At 33.8% G+C, this 16966-nt stretch overlaps 2 protein-coding genes across 3 annotated transcripts in view; both read left to right on the top strand.

Moving 5' to 3' along the window:
* LOC126975356 (protein couch potato-like) overlaps nucleotides 1–6144 on the top strand; it is a 225011-nt gene extending 218867 nt beyond the window's left edge. For both annotated transcript variants that reach the window (XM_050823209.1, XM_050823208.1), the window contains one exon: nucleotides 812–6144. The gene's annotated coding sequence lies outside the window, so the exon portion shown is untranslated. The remainder of the gene's footprint in view (nucleotides 1–811) is intronic.
* A 4810-nt stretch (nucleotides 6145–10954) lies between these two features.
* LOC126975404 (uncharacterized) lies at nucleotides 10955–14192 on the top strand. Its single transcript, XM_050823291.1, has 8 exons — nucleotides 10955–11463; nucleotides 11979–12065; nucleotides 12184–12234; nucleotides 12696–12759; nucleotides 12852–12917; nucleotides 13042–13155; nucleotides 13259–13496; nucleotides 14035–14192. The coding sequence occupies exons 1-8, from the start codon at nucleotides 11411–11413 to the stop codon at nucleotides 14190–14192; spliced, it is 831 nt and encodes a 276-aa protein (XP_050679248.1). The 5' UTR covers nucleotides 10955–11410.
* Nucleotides 14193–16966: the final 2774 nt, after the last annotated feature.

Genomic DNA, 16966 nt, shown 5'->3' with positions numbered 1-16966 from the left:
AAGTGGGGTTAGAAAAAGGGCGAGTCTGAATCATATCAAGAATTGCGTAAAGATGAATAAGCAAAGACAAAATAGGTAGTAGAAGGTACGCTTTTATTAATTATTAATAACAAAAGGGTTCCTTTTTCTTATTGGAGGTACGGAAAAATATCTGGTTTAAATATTTTTATTTTAATAAATTTTTGAAAACAAATATTGCTTTAAGATGAAATAAGTGAATTATTTGTTAAATCCAGATAAGAAATATTGTCAGTCGATATCTCTAAACCTGTTGTGGGATCGTCAAATTGACACGAATACTGACTTCAACATCTTTACAATTTATTGACTTAATATTCATTTTGTGGCTTATTTAAAGCCATTCTCACAGTATTGTTTATGTACCATCAGCAAGAATCTGTTAATGTAGAATGGGTAAATTCACTCAATGATTCTTCTACCATTTTGATCTTACAGCTCATTGTTATTCGTGTTATCTTGACGTAACTACTATTTACAATCCACTTTACTAAACATCGATGCATATTGATTTATTTATTTGAAGATTCCGTGTAGTAAGTAGCACCTACCTACTATCGATACATCTGTTTGGTTACCATGTTGTACGAGTAATTTACCTGTTATTACCTGTTGGCTTATATGCTCATTCCTACCGTTACATTGGTAGAAATAAGCATGTTGATATTTAAATGTATGGTTTCCAATTGGTCAAATAATATCTAATATCACCCGCACTGTGCACTTAGTTCTACAAAATAATTTTAGCCTTCTCGATACTGCCCCGTGTTTAATACGTGTTTTTTATTCGCAGGGAGCAAAAGGGGGAGAAGAGATCGAACAGCATTAATTCGTTCGTGACTCTTGGCACTTGACAACCGGCTCATTGAGGGACGCGCAGTCTTAATCCTTGGTAGGAGATGGAGTTCTAATATCTTGTTTTATATTCGCCCATTACATTATATCGCCCAACCGATTTCAAAGTTTGTTTTGTACCTTCAACTTTGTTCCTTATTGTCTACAGCTTTGAATTCAAAATGGGTTATGTTGTAGATACGTTGGTCAACTAATGCTTACAATAAAAATACATCATGGCGCTGAAAATGACAAAATCTAAATGTAACTCAATTCATGTAACATGAGAATTTACTTCGAATTTCTTACAAAATACCTAATAATTACTTTTAGGCCGAGTTTTGTGATGATATCAATGTAAATGATCTTTATATACATACGGACTTTCTGTTGATGATTTGATGATGTAAGTAAGACTATGTTGATCAATGTGTAGAGAGCTGTCATCTTTTTCACGTTGTCCAACATCGGTGGTGTGCTGTGTATTATGTTGATACCAAATGTAGTGTAAATGATTATTGATTACTTTATTTACTCGTAATATAATATACTTTATTAATATAATTTAACATTCCACATTAATTGTTTACCGTTTGCGATGAAATATTTTATATATAAAATTAATTCTTTTCGACGGGATATATTTTATTGAATTTGTGTAATGTCAGATTTATTTACAAGTAACTTACTTATTATTGGAAAGTTTTTGTATATTCGTTTGTAGTAGGCAAGTTTACAAATATGACGATCTGTTATGATTGTAGAATATTCATAAATTAAACATCCTAGGATTAATCTCATTCGATTAAGCTAAAAACCAAAGGTGCCCTTCATAGATTGATTACGTTTTGTTAAATAAATATATCAAGTTGAATGGTTTTTAATAAAAGTTGTATTGTAATAAACGATACTTTTGTTTTAGTCTTGATAATATTATTATATTTAAATGAATTTCTTGAATATTTCAAATTATATTTACCTAACGCTTTTCTTAGTGATTTTTGTAAAGTATGAACACTCGTTAAAGTGCTGGCACTTTGTTGCTACTTCGGTCGACTCAATGTTGGAAGGTGTAGAGATAGTGACGCCCCTTGGTGTTGCTTGTTTGTGAAGTGCAATAAAATGCTGAACAATTACTTATACACCACACCGTATTCATATTATATCGTTTTAAAGTACGTTTAAAACCATAAATCTCGCTTCACCTCTGATAAAACACTAAAATATATAACTAAGTGAAGACATAAGTATAAAGGACGTCCTGAATTGAAATAGCATGAAATATTATAACTCCACTCAGTTCCCCGGTGACGTCTAGTTGAAGTTTATCAAAGTGGTTTTTAAACGACTATAAAACTTTTACCCTTCATTTCAACTACTTGTCTTGTGCCTTGCGAAAACGTTTTCATAAATTATGTTGACTTAAATTTACCATATTTTTATTTGGTGCGGTGTGGTGTGGGTTTTGTTCAGTTCCCGAGACTGGGGAGACAAGTGGAATGAGAATTATTCGTCGGTATATACCTATATATAGAACATTCCAGAGTATTTATATACTGTTTTACACTTATATATTGTAAAGAATAAATCTTCTGAGCACATGACCTATATCTTTGAAGAAAAGTTTTGTTGACGATATTTCTTGTGCCTGTATGATAAAATATTACATCTTAATTCTCAGAGAGAAGGTTGTTTGGGGTCATACGGCATAATGTATTATCTTAAGTTGTTTTGTGTAACGTTACATGAAAGATCGGTGAAATATTGTCGCTGTAATTAGACACCTACTTGACACATTAAAGATGATAACATAAAAAATCAAAAGGAATGAAAACTGTGCTAACAATTTGATAAATATTCGATACTTTCACTTGTTTTTCCGTTTCCTGTCTGTTATTGCGAGAATTTAGCCTTGGCCTTATAAGAGTAAATAAATATTAAATCGTAATGTGTAATTAGTAATAAATATCTGGCGACCCGCCACGCTGAATAGTGAAATGATTATCTACTTGCATGCTTTGACGAGCTTTTTGGTAATAATCTTAAAATTAGATGTAGTTCTATTGTGTAACCCTTAGGTCAATATATTAGGTAAGGGTATTTATTGTAGTTCGGCATAATTGCATAAATGTTATTCATAATAAGAGAACGGTGTAATGAAGTTAAGTTTAATGGAGTATTAGGTTTAATTGAAATTGAGAATTAATATATTTTTTATTTTTAGCTAGTTGATTACCGCGTATATGTACGCAATACAAGTTACCAAAACAGCTCGGTAACTTCGTAGGTAGAGGTACTTCTCTACGGCATAGCAATAAACCAAATATGTTTATATTATAGATGTCTAGAGACGTATTCTGCTGTAACATGTAAAAAAAAATATGAAAAATATAAAAAAAAATCCCTACATAGGCTAATAAATTAAGGTTTTTGGATATTTTGGGATGATTGACGCGAATTTTGTTCACGCATCGCCGTTAATATTTCTCTAAGTGAATTCTTATGACAAATATTCAAATAGTCAATATATTGTACTTTGTAATGACGTCAATTTGTAACAAACTTAGTGAAATTTTATACGTTGTTTATAGTGATTGATAAATACAAAGCGTCGGTGGCTGAGACCAAAGATAAGCGATTTACAATATATTATTACTAACCTCAGGCCGTACCAAACACTATCTGTAAGAGATCTGAAATCATACAAAAATACATAAAACAATGCGAATCAATTGATTCAGTGCTATTTGGTACAAGTATCGTAATTGAGTCAGAAACCTTTGTGAGCGATTCCGATACTTAGCCCAAATAAAATGCGAGTAATGAAATCTCTTATAACCTTATAAATCGCTATTGGATCTTATATTATATAGTAAGTCAGTGTTTACTTTTTTAATTCGATATATAATGCTAATTTGTATGTAAGTTGTGTAATAGTGTAGATCTCCCATACCTCCGGCGTCCGCGAATCCTGCGCAAAGTGATACAACGAATGTTTTTATACCTGCATCATTCATTGGTACTATATCTTTATTATTCATCACTATAATTGCTTCATTATTATATTCATAACTATCACATTTCATTAATTTCATATCTTCGTCATACAACGGTAATATTACATTATATCATTTCTAAAAAATTTCTTTACTATTCACGTTTCAAATTCTGTTATTTACTCGAGTCATTACTTAAAAGAAGGCTATTCCATTTCAATTGCAGTTATTAAATCCATCAAGTTATTTAATTTCATTTACTATACTGCAGTTACCTAACATATTTGCATAAAACATACTCAACCTAAGATAATTGTATTTCCCTTTTCATAGTCGTCCCATGCCCTATTACATAACTTTAGGAGATTTTACTAAATTCCACAAAATATCTATTATTAAATTTACATTTACGTTAGATGTTTCTAAACTTGTTTTGAATTTTAACTTATTACCCGCACTAAAAGTCACTTTTTTTTACTTTTGATCAAAATTCATTAAATTTATACGTTTCCATTTTTATTTATTCTGAGCTGCTTTTAAGTTTGTCACATTAAATTAAAGTTTATTTAATGGGTTAATCAATTGCTTCATTGGGTTCTTCTGCAATAGGAACTTTAACAAGTTTTATGAGTAAATTTCCTGGACTAGCCTTCTATGTATTCTCTCGTTCATGAATATTGTAATGGAAAGTAATGCGCAGGAGTCTCGGTCGCCGCTTCGATTCCGTCCAACAACAGTAGCTAGCGCGTAAGAGACGTCCAGTGGCTAGGGACACGCCTACGTTACCTTCAGCGGGACTACTCGATACATATCATCGTCTTATATTAATATTAAAATTAGGATAAACAAACTGTTTCATAGAGACGTTTATTCTGTATCCTCTTCTACTTCTCGTATTGCAATCGGCTATGTGTCACGCAGCTGTATCGATTTTGTGTTCTCGCTTTCACCAAACGCTTGTACCGAATGGAGCTATTTTGCTAAGATCAAATTGGTTTGCGAACGGGTAAAGGGGAGAAGTGGCGGACTGTGTCGATAAATAATTGAGAACTGTTTACGAATGTATGGAAATTTTAGTGAAGCTCGTGACATTGGGCCGCGTGTGATAGAGTTAGCGATAGGGGTTTAGTATCGCCTTGCAAGTTAGGTTAAGAAAAACGGTAACAAACAAAACCGTGCATCGGAAACATATCAATTCTGTGCCCCTTAATAAATTAGCTGATAAATAAAATAAGAAATACATATGAATAGCATTAAAATAATCTTTCGGAGTATCAGATACAGATAAGTGTTGTTTTCGTAAGTCGGGAGAGTAGAGTATGTTTTCGAATATGGCTGATGCATAGTACCCGAGTAGTGTCGCGCAATTTCTGTTTTTCTATTTCTAATTTGTCGCAAATAAAGTATTAATGTTATTTTTATTGTTATTTATAGGATAATTAAAAGGCTTAATTACTAAAATAATTTTTAATGTTCGCTTTCGTATTCAGTATTAATGAACTTGTTTTTGGATTCTGGTAACGGTACGTTAGTGTGTTGCCGGAAACATATTTGTATATCGAGCAAAGTAAACCTTACAAACTATATAAATTAGTGGTTAATTGTTAGATTTGTGTGACTTGGATTATTTAAAGCTTTTAGAGCAAAGTGTTGTTGTGGTTTAAGAGAAAAACATAATGACATTGTAAAAAATAGTGATAAATTTAGCTTAATTATATCATTATTATGACTTTTATAGATGTTCATTTTCTTTCCTTATACTTCATTGACTATTGTGGCAGTGAAGATGTCTTTGTTAATTCAAATAAATTTGAGATCATCCTCAATCGAAGTTTTTATTCATCGGACATCCCTTCGATTTCGCCGTCTAACAAGTCTCCAAATTGAAATCTGAGGAGACTTAATAATCTTCGTGACTGTACAAATTTTCATTTCCTCTCGCCTTCTGTAGATATAATCTGAAGGATGATTCAATCGAATCCGTTATTAGGAAACATTTTTGTAATATTGAGAACCTAGTGGTTAATATAGGATTCTAGTTTAGGATAACCGAGATTAGATTTAATTTATGGTTGAGCTTTGTCTTTGCTTTGTAGGTATTCTTCGTCTTGTAAAACGAGTTATACATTCTTATTGTGAGTTCAATTAATAAGTTTTACGGAGACGTAGATAATTTCGGGAAAATTGCTAATAAAGTTTAATTAATATTTATGGCAATGTTGTATTTATGTTATTATTAGTTTTAAAGCATTATAGGGTCCAAAGATTGGGAATAAACATTATATGATAAATAAAATTCTTGTTTCCTTGTACAAGTCCCAGCTCACTTAGATATGCTTCTGCAATATTATCATTATAAATATTTATTGTGTAGAGATGGAGTTTGAAGTCACTATTAGGGGAGGGGTCTATAAATAGTAATAACTATTGCCTTGAAAGCATTTTATAGAATTATTCCCCTGTAGGGTATTTTATTTTGTACGGACTCATTCTGTTCGTGCTTGTTGTATTTGAACTAACCAATTTAGGGCATTCAAGAGAGATATTTCTACACGCTATTTGTTTTTTATGTGGTTTAATCAATGGCAGTTCATACATATTGTCAAATGACGTCGTATAAAAACTACTGGACATGTGGAACATGCCACAAATTACACAATAATAGGCTTCGAGTGCTATGTTTATACATTGCCACATTTACTCAAGTTGTTTAAAATATTCTTGGTCAATAAGCAGCAATGTAAAACATTTATTAAGCCTCGGTTACGTATGTTCAATTTGGAACCCAATTCAGACGGTGACAGTTGGCACATGACTAAGAAGAAAAGTGTGCTTACATTACTATTAGACTACGAACGATATGTCCATATCATTGGGGCTGATATTTATTTTAAGTTAGACGATTAAAATAATAATCTTGATAGAGAAAACAATAAAGATCATTATGACCATATTATTTCCGTACTTAACAAAGCAATAATGTTAAAATTTAGTTTGATAATCTTGTACCTTATACAACCAAAGCTTCACACTTGACTATAGGCATTCTCTCAAGAGATCTGAAATTGAAAAATTGATATGCAGCGCCTACGTAAATTACTCTTTTCCGCTGAGCTACATACACTTGCTGTCCCTTTTATTTGGTATTGGGTTCATAAAGATTAATATGTACACACGTACATGAGTTTAATAAATTTTGAATTTATGCCCTTTACAAGTCATTTGATGATTATAAGTGTGTTCTTTACACCAGATTGACTAGTCTTACTGTAGGTATGTATAATAATCGATGTTATGTATAACATTTTATTATGCCAAAAGACTATACTTTACATCGTAAGTGAGTCGTTAAATTTATTTAACAAAATATAAGATAAGACTTAACTACTTACCTACCTAAATTGGTAGGTAAGTAGTTAAGTCTATAAATATCGATAATTATAAATCAAAGCAGGGTATGAAAGATGCAATGTTTACCTCGTGTAGATCTTGGGACAAGGCGTCAGATTTTTAGGATCTTGGACAACTATCTATCAGTGTTTTTACTCATGGATCCTAAGAACCCATCGCGTCCACTTAAACGGGAGGAAATTTTCCTGAATAAGTGATACGTCTTCTTAAGATTTATAGAAGCCTGTGGAGCTGTATCCTGCTGTTACCTTGGATTTGCTTTGAAGAGAAGAGGGCACTAGTGTGTCTAAACAAGTAGGGTCACTGCTACATCATCATCATGATCGGTCCTGCGCTGCCCTCATCCAACGTATTCCGGCGATCTTGACCAGATCGTCTATCCATCTTATGGGGGGCCTACCAACACTGCGTCTTCTAGTACGTGGTCGCCATTAGAGGACTTTACTGCCACAACGGCCATCTGTTCGTCGAACTATGTGCCTTGCCCACTGCCACTTCAGTTTCGCAATCATTTGGACTATGTCAGTGGCTTTGGTTCTCCTGCGGAAGCATACTGCATACACCAAAAATATATACACCTTTTCCCAATCAGCCTAACTAAAAGTCCTTAGTTCAGAGGATGTCTGGTCGGTGAAACGGTCACTCGTGTTATTCTGGAATGCAGAAGTGGCCAACGAACGGGCAAAATCCTTGTGCGAGGTCTGAAATTGAGATACGGAGTCTGCCAACGTCCCAGGAATTTTGTGAACTACTGAAAGGAGCTGTGTTAGTTCGAGTAGGTACACCAACTTAAAACTTCTTTTGGGTGCAGGGTTAGCCTCTCATATGGGAAAAGGCATTCACCATAACATACCATAATATTTTATTTTTATGAGTATGGTGCAAGTGTTGATCATAACTTTTATGAAATAATATTTAATACAGATAAAGTTAAAACATGGAGATGTAATTTATATATTATTTTTTCATCATAAATGATGAACCGATTTTAATGGGTTACCTTGATTTAAATAAACTGGCATTTTCCTTTGTAAAAAGAGTTTTATTATTAACCTACCCTATCCACGTGAAAACAGGGGGTTAAAAAACTATAATAGCTAAATAAACAATAGATAGGTACTTCAAAATTACTATCTAATATAAAAGCAAGACTTAATTGACCTAACCGCTGTCCAAATTCTCTTGCAACACCAGAGGATTCACCGGATCATTGCCAGCCTTTTAGACAGTGTGAGTTTTTTAAATTTAGGTTAAATGATACAATAATATAACAAAAGGGACATTTTCTACAAGGGGAAAGGTTAAAACTAACTAAAAACTCAATAATTAACATAGAATGAATCAAAATTCAATAAAATGGTGCTTTTGAGCCCAAAGTCCATTTTTCAGGCCATCTTTCGACAATTATAACTAATGTAATAATTTATTTTGTGAAATAAGGGACGAGATGAACAAAACGTTCAGCTGATGGTAATTGATACGCTCTACCCATTACAATGCAGTGCCGCTTAGGATTCTTGAAAAAACCCAAATATTCTGAGCGGCGTTACAATTGCACTCGTCACCTTGAGACATAAGATATTAAGTCTCATTTTCCCAGTAATTTCACTAGCTACGGCGCCCTTCAGACCGAAACACAGTAAAACTTAAATATTACTCCTTTTCGGCAGAAATAGGCGCCGTTGTGGTACCCGTAATCTAGCCGGCATTCTGTGCAAAGAAGCCTTCCGCTGTTCAAAATATCTATATTATGTTGCGAGTTAGATACCTTAAGAGTCAATTCCGCCAAGACTTGTTAGTCAACATGCAGAATGCACATAAATTTGTAGAAGCGAATGAGAGTTTGTGTGTTTATTTACGCCTAAACTACTAAAGCAATCATCAAGGAGATGTGTACAGACGTTGACAGGGGAAAATAATAGGACAGGACATTTTATCATGAAAAATAACTGTTTCCGAGTGACAACAAAATTGGTCTATTTGATCGTTTGACAAATTTACTCGAATGCCCGACATCATAAGAGGTTAGGCAATTCAAATGAACATTTTAAATTACAAATTAAACGCAATCGTCACATTCTCAACTTTTCAAGTACATAAAACAAAGAGGTTAAATAAATATGAAGCTACTTATCATCCTTATTTTTGGTATTAAATTGAGTATAGTATTAACCAATAGTACTGTTTTTTTTAAAGTTATTCTTGATAAATAAGGGCTAAATAAACTACAACAAAGTTAAAATATTATGGTATTTAACTGTCATTCAATATATTGCAATTCTATTTTTCACTTATCATATTTATTTTCTTCTTCAACGCCACCTATCGTTCCATCAAGTTATTTCAATTCTGCCCGTGCTGTCTAAAGTCCTGGAAAAAGTAGTACTAAATCAAGTTTGCCAGTTTGTCGAGAGGTATAATATGATCCTCAAACATCAATCCAGCTTCAGGAGAGGTCACAGCACTGAAACTGCCCTCCTAAATATCACAGACGACCTGACGGAAGCTTCGGACATGGGGATGAGTAGTATCATGGTGCTGTTAGATTATTCTCGTGCATTTGACTGTTTGCACCCGGAGTTACTTTAATCGTAAAAACCGTATCGATGCAGTTTTTCAAGGAACACGTGTAACTGGTTTAGAACATTTCTTACAGATAGACAGCAAATGGTGGTAGTTAAAGGAAAAAATGGTGATAAGAGTTACTTAACCTTAAGACCGCTGGAAAGAGGCGTGCCGCAGGGCTCTCTATTAAGCCCTATTTTATTCACCATATTTACAGCTGACTTCCACAATAATATTAAACAAATACCATCTTTATGCAGACGCTACACAGTTGAACTACTCTTTTGATAAAAAAGATACAATAGAGTCTATTAATAAAATTAACGACGATCTTAGAAATATCTACACATGGTCGGAGAATAACAGCCTGGTCCTAAACCCTACAAAATCTCAAATGATAGTCCTAGGAACGAAAACCCAAATTAATGCAGTGTTGGAAAGTAAGCCTGGACATAATAATTGATAACGTGGTCTTAGAACGGGTAACGTCCGCACGTAACCTTGGAGTTCTACTGGATGGTGAACAATAGTTTGTGGAACACGTAAATACTATAATTAGAACAGCTTTTTTTAAATTAAAGACCTTGTATCAAATTAGAAACTATCTTAAAGAAGATTTGCGTTTACTTCTGTGCGAGACTGTGGTACTATCGCAGTTCAATTACTGTAGCTCCGTCTATGGGCCGAGGTTGACCGCTAGCGCAGAGAGGGCAGGCAATACAGAGAGTGCAAAACTCATGTGTACGCTTTTGTTTCAACATACCCAGAAAAGCATATATAACTCCCTACTTGAATAGCAAGGGCATCCTGAACATGAGTGCAAGAAGACAACTTCACTATGCTTGTTTAACTCAAAAGGTTATTTGGAACAAGAAGCCTGAATATTTATTTGAAAAGCTCCGTTGGGTTAAAGATTTCAACGTACAACACATCTTGCGTGCAAACAGACAACTCGGCCTGATAATCCCTAAGCACAAAACAGCTCGGTTTAGGGGATATGGCAAATATATGGAATGACTTACCTCCTCCTCTAAAGAAACAAATGAGTATCGAGTCCTTTAAGACGACGCATTGACGGTATTGCATCAGGGATTTCAACTTTTTTCAGCAATTACAAAACATTCGGAATTAATATTTTATGTTTTGTGTTGTTCATGAGCTTAACTTCAAATTGGTAATTGGTTTTACACGATTGGTCAACTATTACAGCACAAAAAAAATACTCAAAATCTGCTAAATAAAAACATAGATTTTCACTTTACAACTGAACGGAACCGATTTATGGCTCTTAATTTTATATACATATAAGTATAAACACCCTTTTCAAAATGGTAATTGGAATTTACATAATTACCAATAGTTTTTATTTTATACGAGATATACTGTTTTGGCGCTTACGACTTTTAATTTCAAGCTAGCTATCGCGTTTGTTTGTATGCAGGCGGCCCCCCTCAGTCCGTTTCTGACCATTGTCAGCGTCGGACTTGTGCCAATCGAGCTCCCGAGCATCGATAACCGTATCTTATTCTGAATAAAATATTACAAATTATTAAAAATGGGAAAAAAAAAAGTTAAAAGTTTCTAAAATGAAGATGAAAGCTCTGTACATTGAAAAATGTAAGGATATGGTCAAGAAAAGGTAAGTAAACGTGAGATACATATTTCTTTTATTTGAATTATGAATAGTATATAGGCAGGTACCTACTAATTCCTATTCATAATCCACATACCTACTTATGTACTTGCTTACCTAGTTAGAAAGAAGGTAGATACCTAGGATAGGAAGGAACAGGTACATGAACAGTAAAGTACATGCCAAAGTAATGTGTGTGCAGGTACCTACCTACACTGCGTGTGTAGGTTAAAAATTATATAAAGTTTCTTTATAAGATGTGTATTTGGTATCATAAAAAACAGTATTTTGGTACCTAGTAGGTACCTTACCTACTCAGCGACAAAGACAATCACTCACAGAATATTTTTGAAGTATGTAGGTAGGTAATATATTTATATTTTTCATCATAATAAGGTAGGTATTTGCCTATCTACCTTCAGAAAAACCCTGTTCTACCATTCATCATAATTATAATGTTTATTTTGTATATTATTCCTACATGGGTACCTAAAAGTAAAAACCTAATATGAAAATTCTAGGAAACAATTGTCCGAACAAAGAAAAACTATGGAGTCGTCTCTGGATTTAGGCGAAACTGAAACGAATACAATCGATTCTTTAGAAGGGTATGTATGTAATTATCTACTACATATTTATCACACTGTGACTGCATAATAATAGTTTTGAACGTGTGTGAAAATAATATTCCAATGAACTAGACATGACTAGAATTTTATTTTGTAGAAGACAAGAAATGTCATCGTCGTATGCAGATTTACAAAATGTGACGCTCACGTAAGTTTCATGATTACCTACATAGATATAAGTGTCAATTTATAAAAGTAAAGTGTTGTTTGTTTTTAGAGTTCCGTACCCAAAGGGTAAATCGGGACCCTATTACTAAAACTCCGCTGTCCGTCCATCTGTCTGTCTGACCGTCTGTCATCAGGCTGTATCTCATGAACCGTGATAGTTAGCCAGTTGACATTTTCACAGATGATGTATTTCTGTTGCCGCTTTAACAAAAAATACTAAAAAATAGAATAAAATAAATATTTACGGGGGCTCCCATACAACAAACGTGCCGTTTTTGCCGTTTTTATAGATAGGTAATGGTAAGGGACCCTTCATGCGCGAGTCCAACTCGCATTTGGCCGGTTTTTTCTCTTTTAATGTTGTCCCGCTGCTGGACAAATTTCTTCATCAAATCCTTCCACCCATCACAGGCCTTGTCAAGTTTACTAATGTTTTTTTAGGGCGGCCGAAAAGGATCAGAACTCACTTCCATGTTATTTTGAAGAAAAAACGCCTAAAACAACAGTAAGTTTATTTTTACGACATTTTATAACATGACCTGAAAGGTCATAAATTAATTATAACATCATATCATAAGTGTTTAATTTATCTTTCAGTTTGAGATGGAATTAGATGATAATGATGCGCCTCCAAATATATCGCAATGCGAATCAGAAGCAATGGTAAACAAAATTTTATTATTCGTTTTATATCGTAGCTTTATTCGAACAAAGTATTTTTACTAGAGTGATTATTTTGGTCATGGGCTAGAATGCAAATAATCAATCATACATTTTTAATTTTTAGACAGAAGAAAATCAATATAAGGAAAAGGACCAGGCTTCAAACGTATTACCTGAAAATCAATGTGAAGAAAGTAATGCACTTCCATATATAGTTGAAGGCACATCTGAAGTAACGGTAAGCATTCTGCTTTTGTAAGATTTACATTGCATGTCCTTACAAAAGTAGGAAGATCATACAAGACCCACAATAAACAAATAAATATTTCTGTATCTTTCAGATGCAGCCTGAAATACAAAACTTGGGGCACCGAATAATAGATTTTAATCATTTCACATCAGAACTTGTAAAAATTTCTCAACACAAATCTCTGTTTAAATGCGGATTATCTACAATGAAATTAATTTCTGAACATCGAATAGGATTGCAATCTGAATACACATATGTATGTATGATGTGTAATTATAACAATAAAATAAAATCGTCATTGGATGATGTGAACAAAGATGCTGTTGCGGGTATAATGGCCGCAGGTTGTGGTCATGCGCAATTAAAACAATTTTCAGCAGCAGTAGGTTTACCTATTATGTCAGAATATACCTATAATAAAACTCAAAATGATATATGTAGGGATTGGGAGGACACTGCTTGGGACGAAATGAAATTAGCTGGTGAAAGAGAAAGAGAAGAAGCAATTAAAGAAGGAAAAGTCACGAAAGACGGAATACCAATGATTGATGTAATTGTAGATGGGTGCTGGAGTAAACGTTCGTACAGAACAAATTACGCAGCGTTATCAGGAGCTGCAGCCATTATTGGCAGACGTTTCGGCCAAGTCCTGTACATGTGTGTAAAAAACAAATATTGTTGTATTTGCGCCAGAGCTCAAAAGAAACAAGAAAGCCCAAAAGAACACGAGTGCTATAAGAATTTCGATGGAGCTTCTACTGCTATGGAGTCAACTATTATAACCGAAGGGTTCAAGCAATCTATTGATATGCATGGTTGCACAAAGCAAGGAAAATGCTGCGTCAAATATTGTAAATATTTCAGAAGAACCAAAAACAAAAGAAAATTCTGATGATACTGTTGCTGACACGGATAAAACTGCTGATGTCGACAATTTTGCTTTTGTTGACGAAGATGTTGCTGACGCAGACGATGTTTCTGTCGTAGATAGTTCAGAATATATTATGGCTTTTTCTGAATATTGACCGCAAACTACCTACTATGTCCTCAATAATTTGATAACTTATTCAGGTAATCGTTACATTATAATAAGTAACAAAAATTAAATGACAACGAAATTTTTCTTACCTACCTCTTAATTTTGGTTTTTACTTATATATTATTATACTTACCTATGTCAGAATTTTATAATTATACTAAAATCTAATAAGAGCGGAAGCAGTCCTTAATTCTTTACTGCACACAATACAATACATAGGAAAAAGACAGAAATAGAGGACATGTACAAAGGCGAGCAAACAACCCTAACAAGAGTTTTCTTCCAGCAAACCTTTTGAGGCTAGAGAGAGGTGCCTTTAGTGGCAGGTTCGTGTACATACATAAGGTATGAATACAAAGGATTAAATGGAAAATAATTATACTTACTAAAATACATATAATACATAAATATCTATATATATATATTTATATATATAAATATATATACTTATATAACAATATAGCAGTGAATATGAGATCCGGCGTTTGTATGTATATAAGTTTGTAGGTAGGTAGGTATATTTAGTATGTGGGTATTTGTTCATCACTTAATGTTTATCATGCCGTCAAATTATTTTTATCGACATAGTACCACAAAAAATATCAGCTTGTCTACAAAAATTTAAAATATTCAAATCATTATAAAAAACTAAATAGAGGTAAGGCGACTCCACGACGTCTATGTCCCAGCGCGGCAGCGCACGACTGAGTAGCGCGCGAGTTATGACGCGAGACGGGCCGCTCGCGTGGCCCGAGTGCACGATAGCTGCTGCTAAATTACCGGGATATGAACTGATTGCGGGGAGCTCATGGGGGCGTGGCACCCGATTTCAAATAATTGTTTATCAATGCGTCACCTTAAAAAAAATACCGTTTTGCTCTACTAAAAAAGCCACTTGCTGCGGAGAAATTGAACCACTTCCACTGGAAATATCTTTCTCTAAAAGATTTTTCTGTGTACGGACATAAACACACGCTCACACTCACGCACATACGCAAACACACATACATACACACACACACATATACACACACGCACTTACATACACTTGCAAGGGTAATCAGAGCCCTTTTTTTTCTAATATTACATTTTATAAAAAAAGATAGCTTAAGTAGGTAATCGGGGAGGATACATCCACTCCCGCTCAACACCGTAGGGAGGAGGGGATGGCTGAAAAACAGCGCTGCATGGAAAGATAAATCCATGATTTCATGTCAGGTGAAGCTGAGCCTTTTCCTTTTGCTTTTGTTTCATCGCGTATCCTAATTGTTCATTTTATATTTGTAATGATTTGTATGACAATAAATAAAATAAAAAAGCCTTTATTACTGTACAAATTTTTTACATACTAGGTACTAAAATAGTAAAAAGTGCCTCTAAATGCTATCGGCAAACGGTTTTTACTGTGGTACAGCTTGTCTTCCGACATAGCCTCCTCCAAAGATTTCCATTCTGTCCTATCTTTTGCTATACGAGTCCATAGTTGCCCCGCTATTTTCTTGATGTCGTCTTCCCATCTCATAGGCTGTCTACCTCTATTTATTTTGCTATCTAGTGGTTGCCATTCAGTTATTAGTCTTGCCCATTTCTCTGTCTTTCCTCTTATCATATGACCTGTCCATTTCCATTTTAATTGTTTGAATGTTTTGTATGCATTCTTAAAATTTGTCTTCTTTTTAATTGCTTTTAATTTCATACGATCCTTTCTTTTTACTCCTATTGTGCTTCTTTCTATTCCATTCTGACAAATTTTAATTTTGTTGGCTAGTTGCTCTGTCAATGCCCATGTCTGACAACCGTACAATAAGCATGGAAGTATGCACGTATTAAATACTTTCCTTTTGTCTTTCATAGGCATTTCTTTATTCTTCATAACTGAATTAAGTGACCAGTATCGTTTCCACGTATTAACTATTCTTCTTTCTATTTCTTTTTGCATACATTATTCATTAGATATTAACTGCCCTAAGTATATATATTCCTGGACGTATTCTATTTGCTCGTTATTAACTGTTATTTGCACTGTTTGTGCAGAATTTGTCATTATTTTTGTTAAATTCATTGAAAGGCCTACCTTAATACTCTCATCCGCTAACTCCTGTAACATTCCATTTAAAGTTTCTGGGCTATCAGAAAATTCGATTAAGTCATCAGCAAAACGTAGATGATTCAGATTTTCACCATTTATATTTAGTCCTTTCTTTGACCAATTCAGATTCCTGAATACCATTTCTAGGACGGCTGAAAACAGTTTAGGTGAGATAGGGTCTCCCTGGCGAACACCTCTTTCAATGTCAAACTCTTCACCTGTAGATTCAAACTTTATTTGTGCAGTACTCTTTTTGTAAACGTTTTTCAGGATTCGAATGTATTTTGTTTGTATTCCTTGAAAATGTAATGCATCCCAGATAAATTCATGTTCTAAGGTTTAAAAATAAAGTAAAATGCTTTGTTAAAATCAACAAATCCGATAAAGTAGGTTTTCTTAAATTCTTTAAATTTTTGTAGTATTTGTCGAAGGGTGTGGATGTGGTCTATAGTTGAAAAATTTCTACGAAATCCAGCTTGCTCCTTAGGCTGATTTTCGTCGAGGGTATTGGCTATTCTAGATAATATTATTTTGAAAAACACTTTGTAAACATTGGACATTAAGCTGATTGGTCTATAATTTGATATATCTGTCTTGTCTCCTTTTTTATGTAGTAGTATTATAGTCGATTTGGTCCACTCCTCTGGAATAATTTCCGTTCTGAGAATCGC

This window comes from Leptidea sinapis, chromosome 35, assembly GCF_905404315.1.
Source record: "Leptidea sinapis chromosome 35, ilLepSina1.1, whole genome shotgun sequence".
In the NCBI taxonomy this organism is placed as follows: domain Eukaryota; kingdom Metazoa; phylum Arthropoda; class Insecta; order Lepidoptera; family Pieridae; genus Leptidea; species Leptidea sinapis.
The sequence above is the reverse complement of the archived record's forward strand: the minus strand, read 5'-3'. Positions and strand labels throughout refer to the sequence as shown.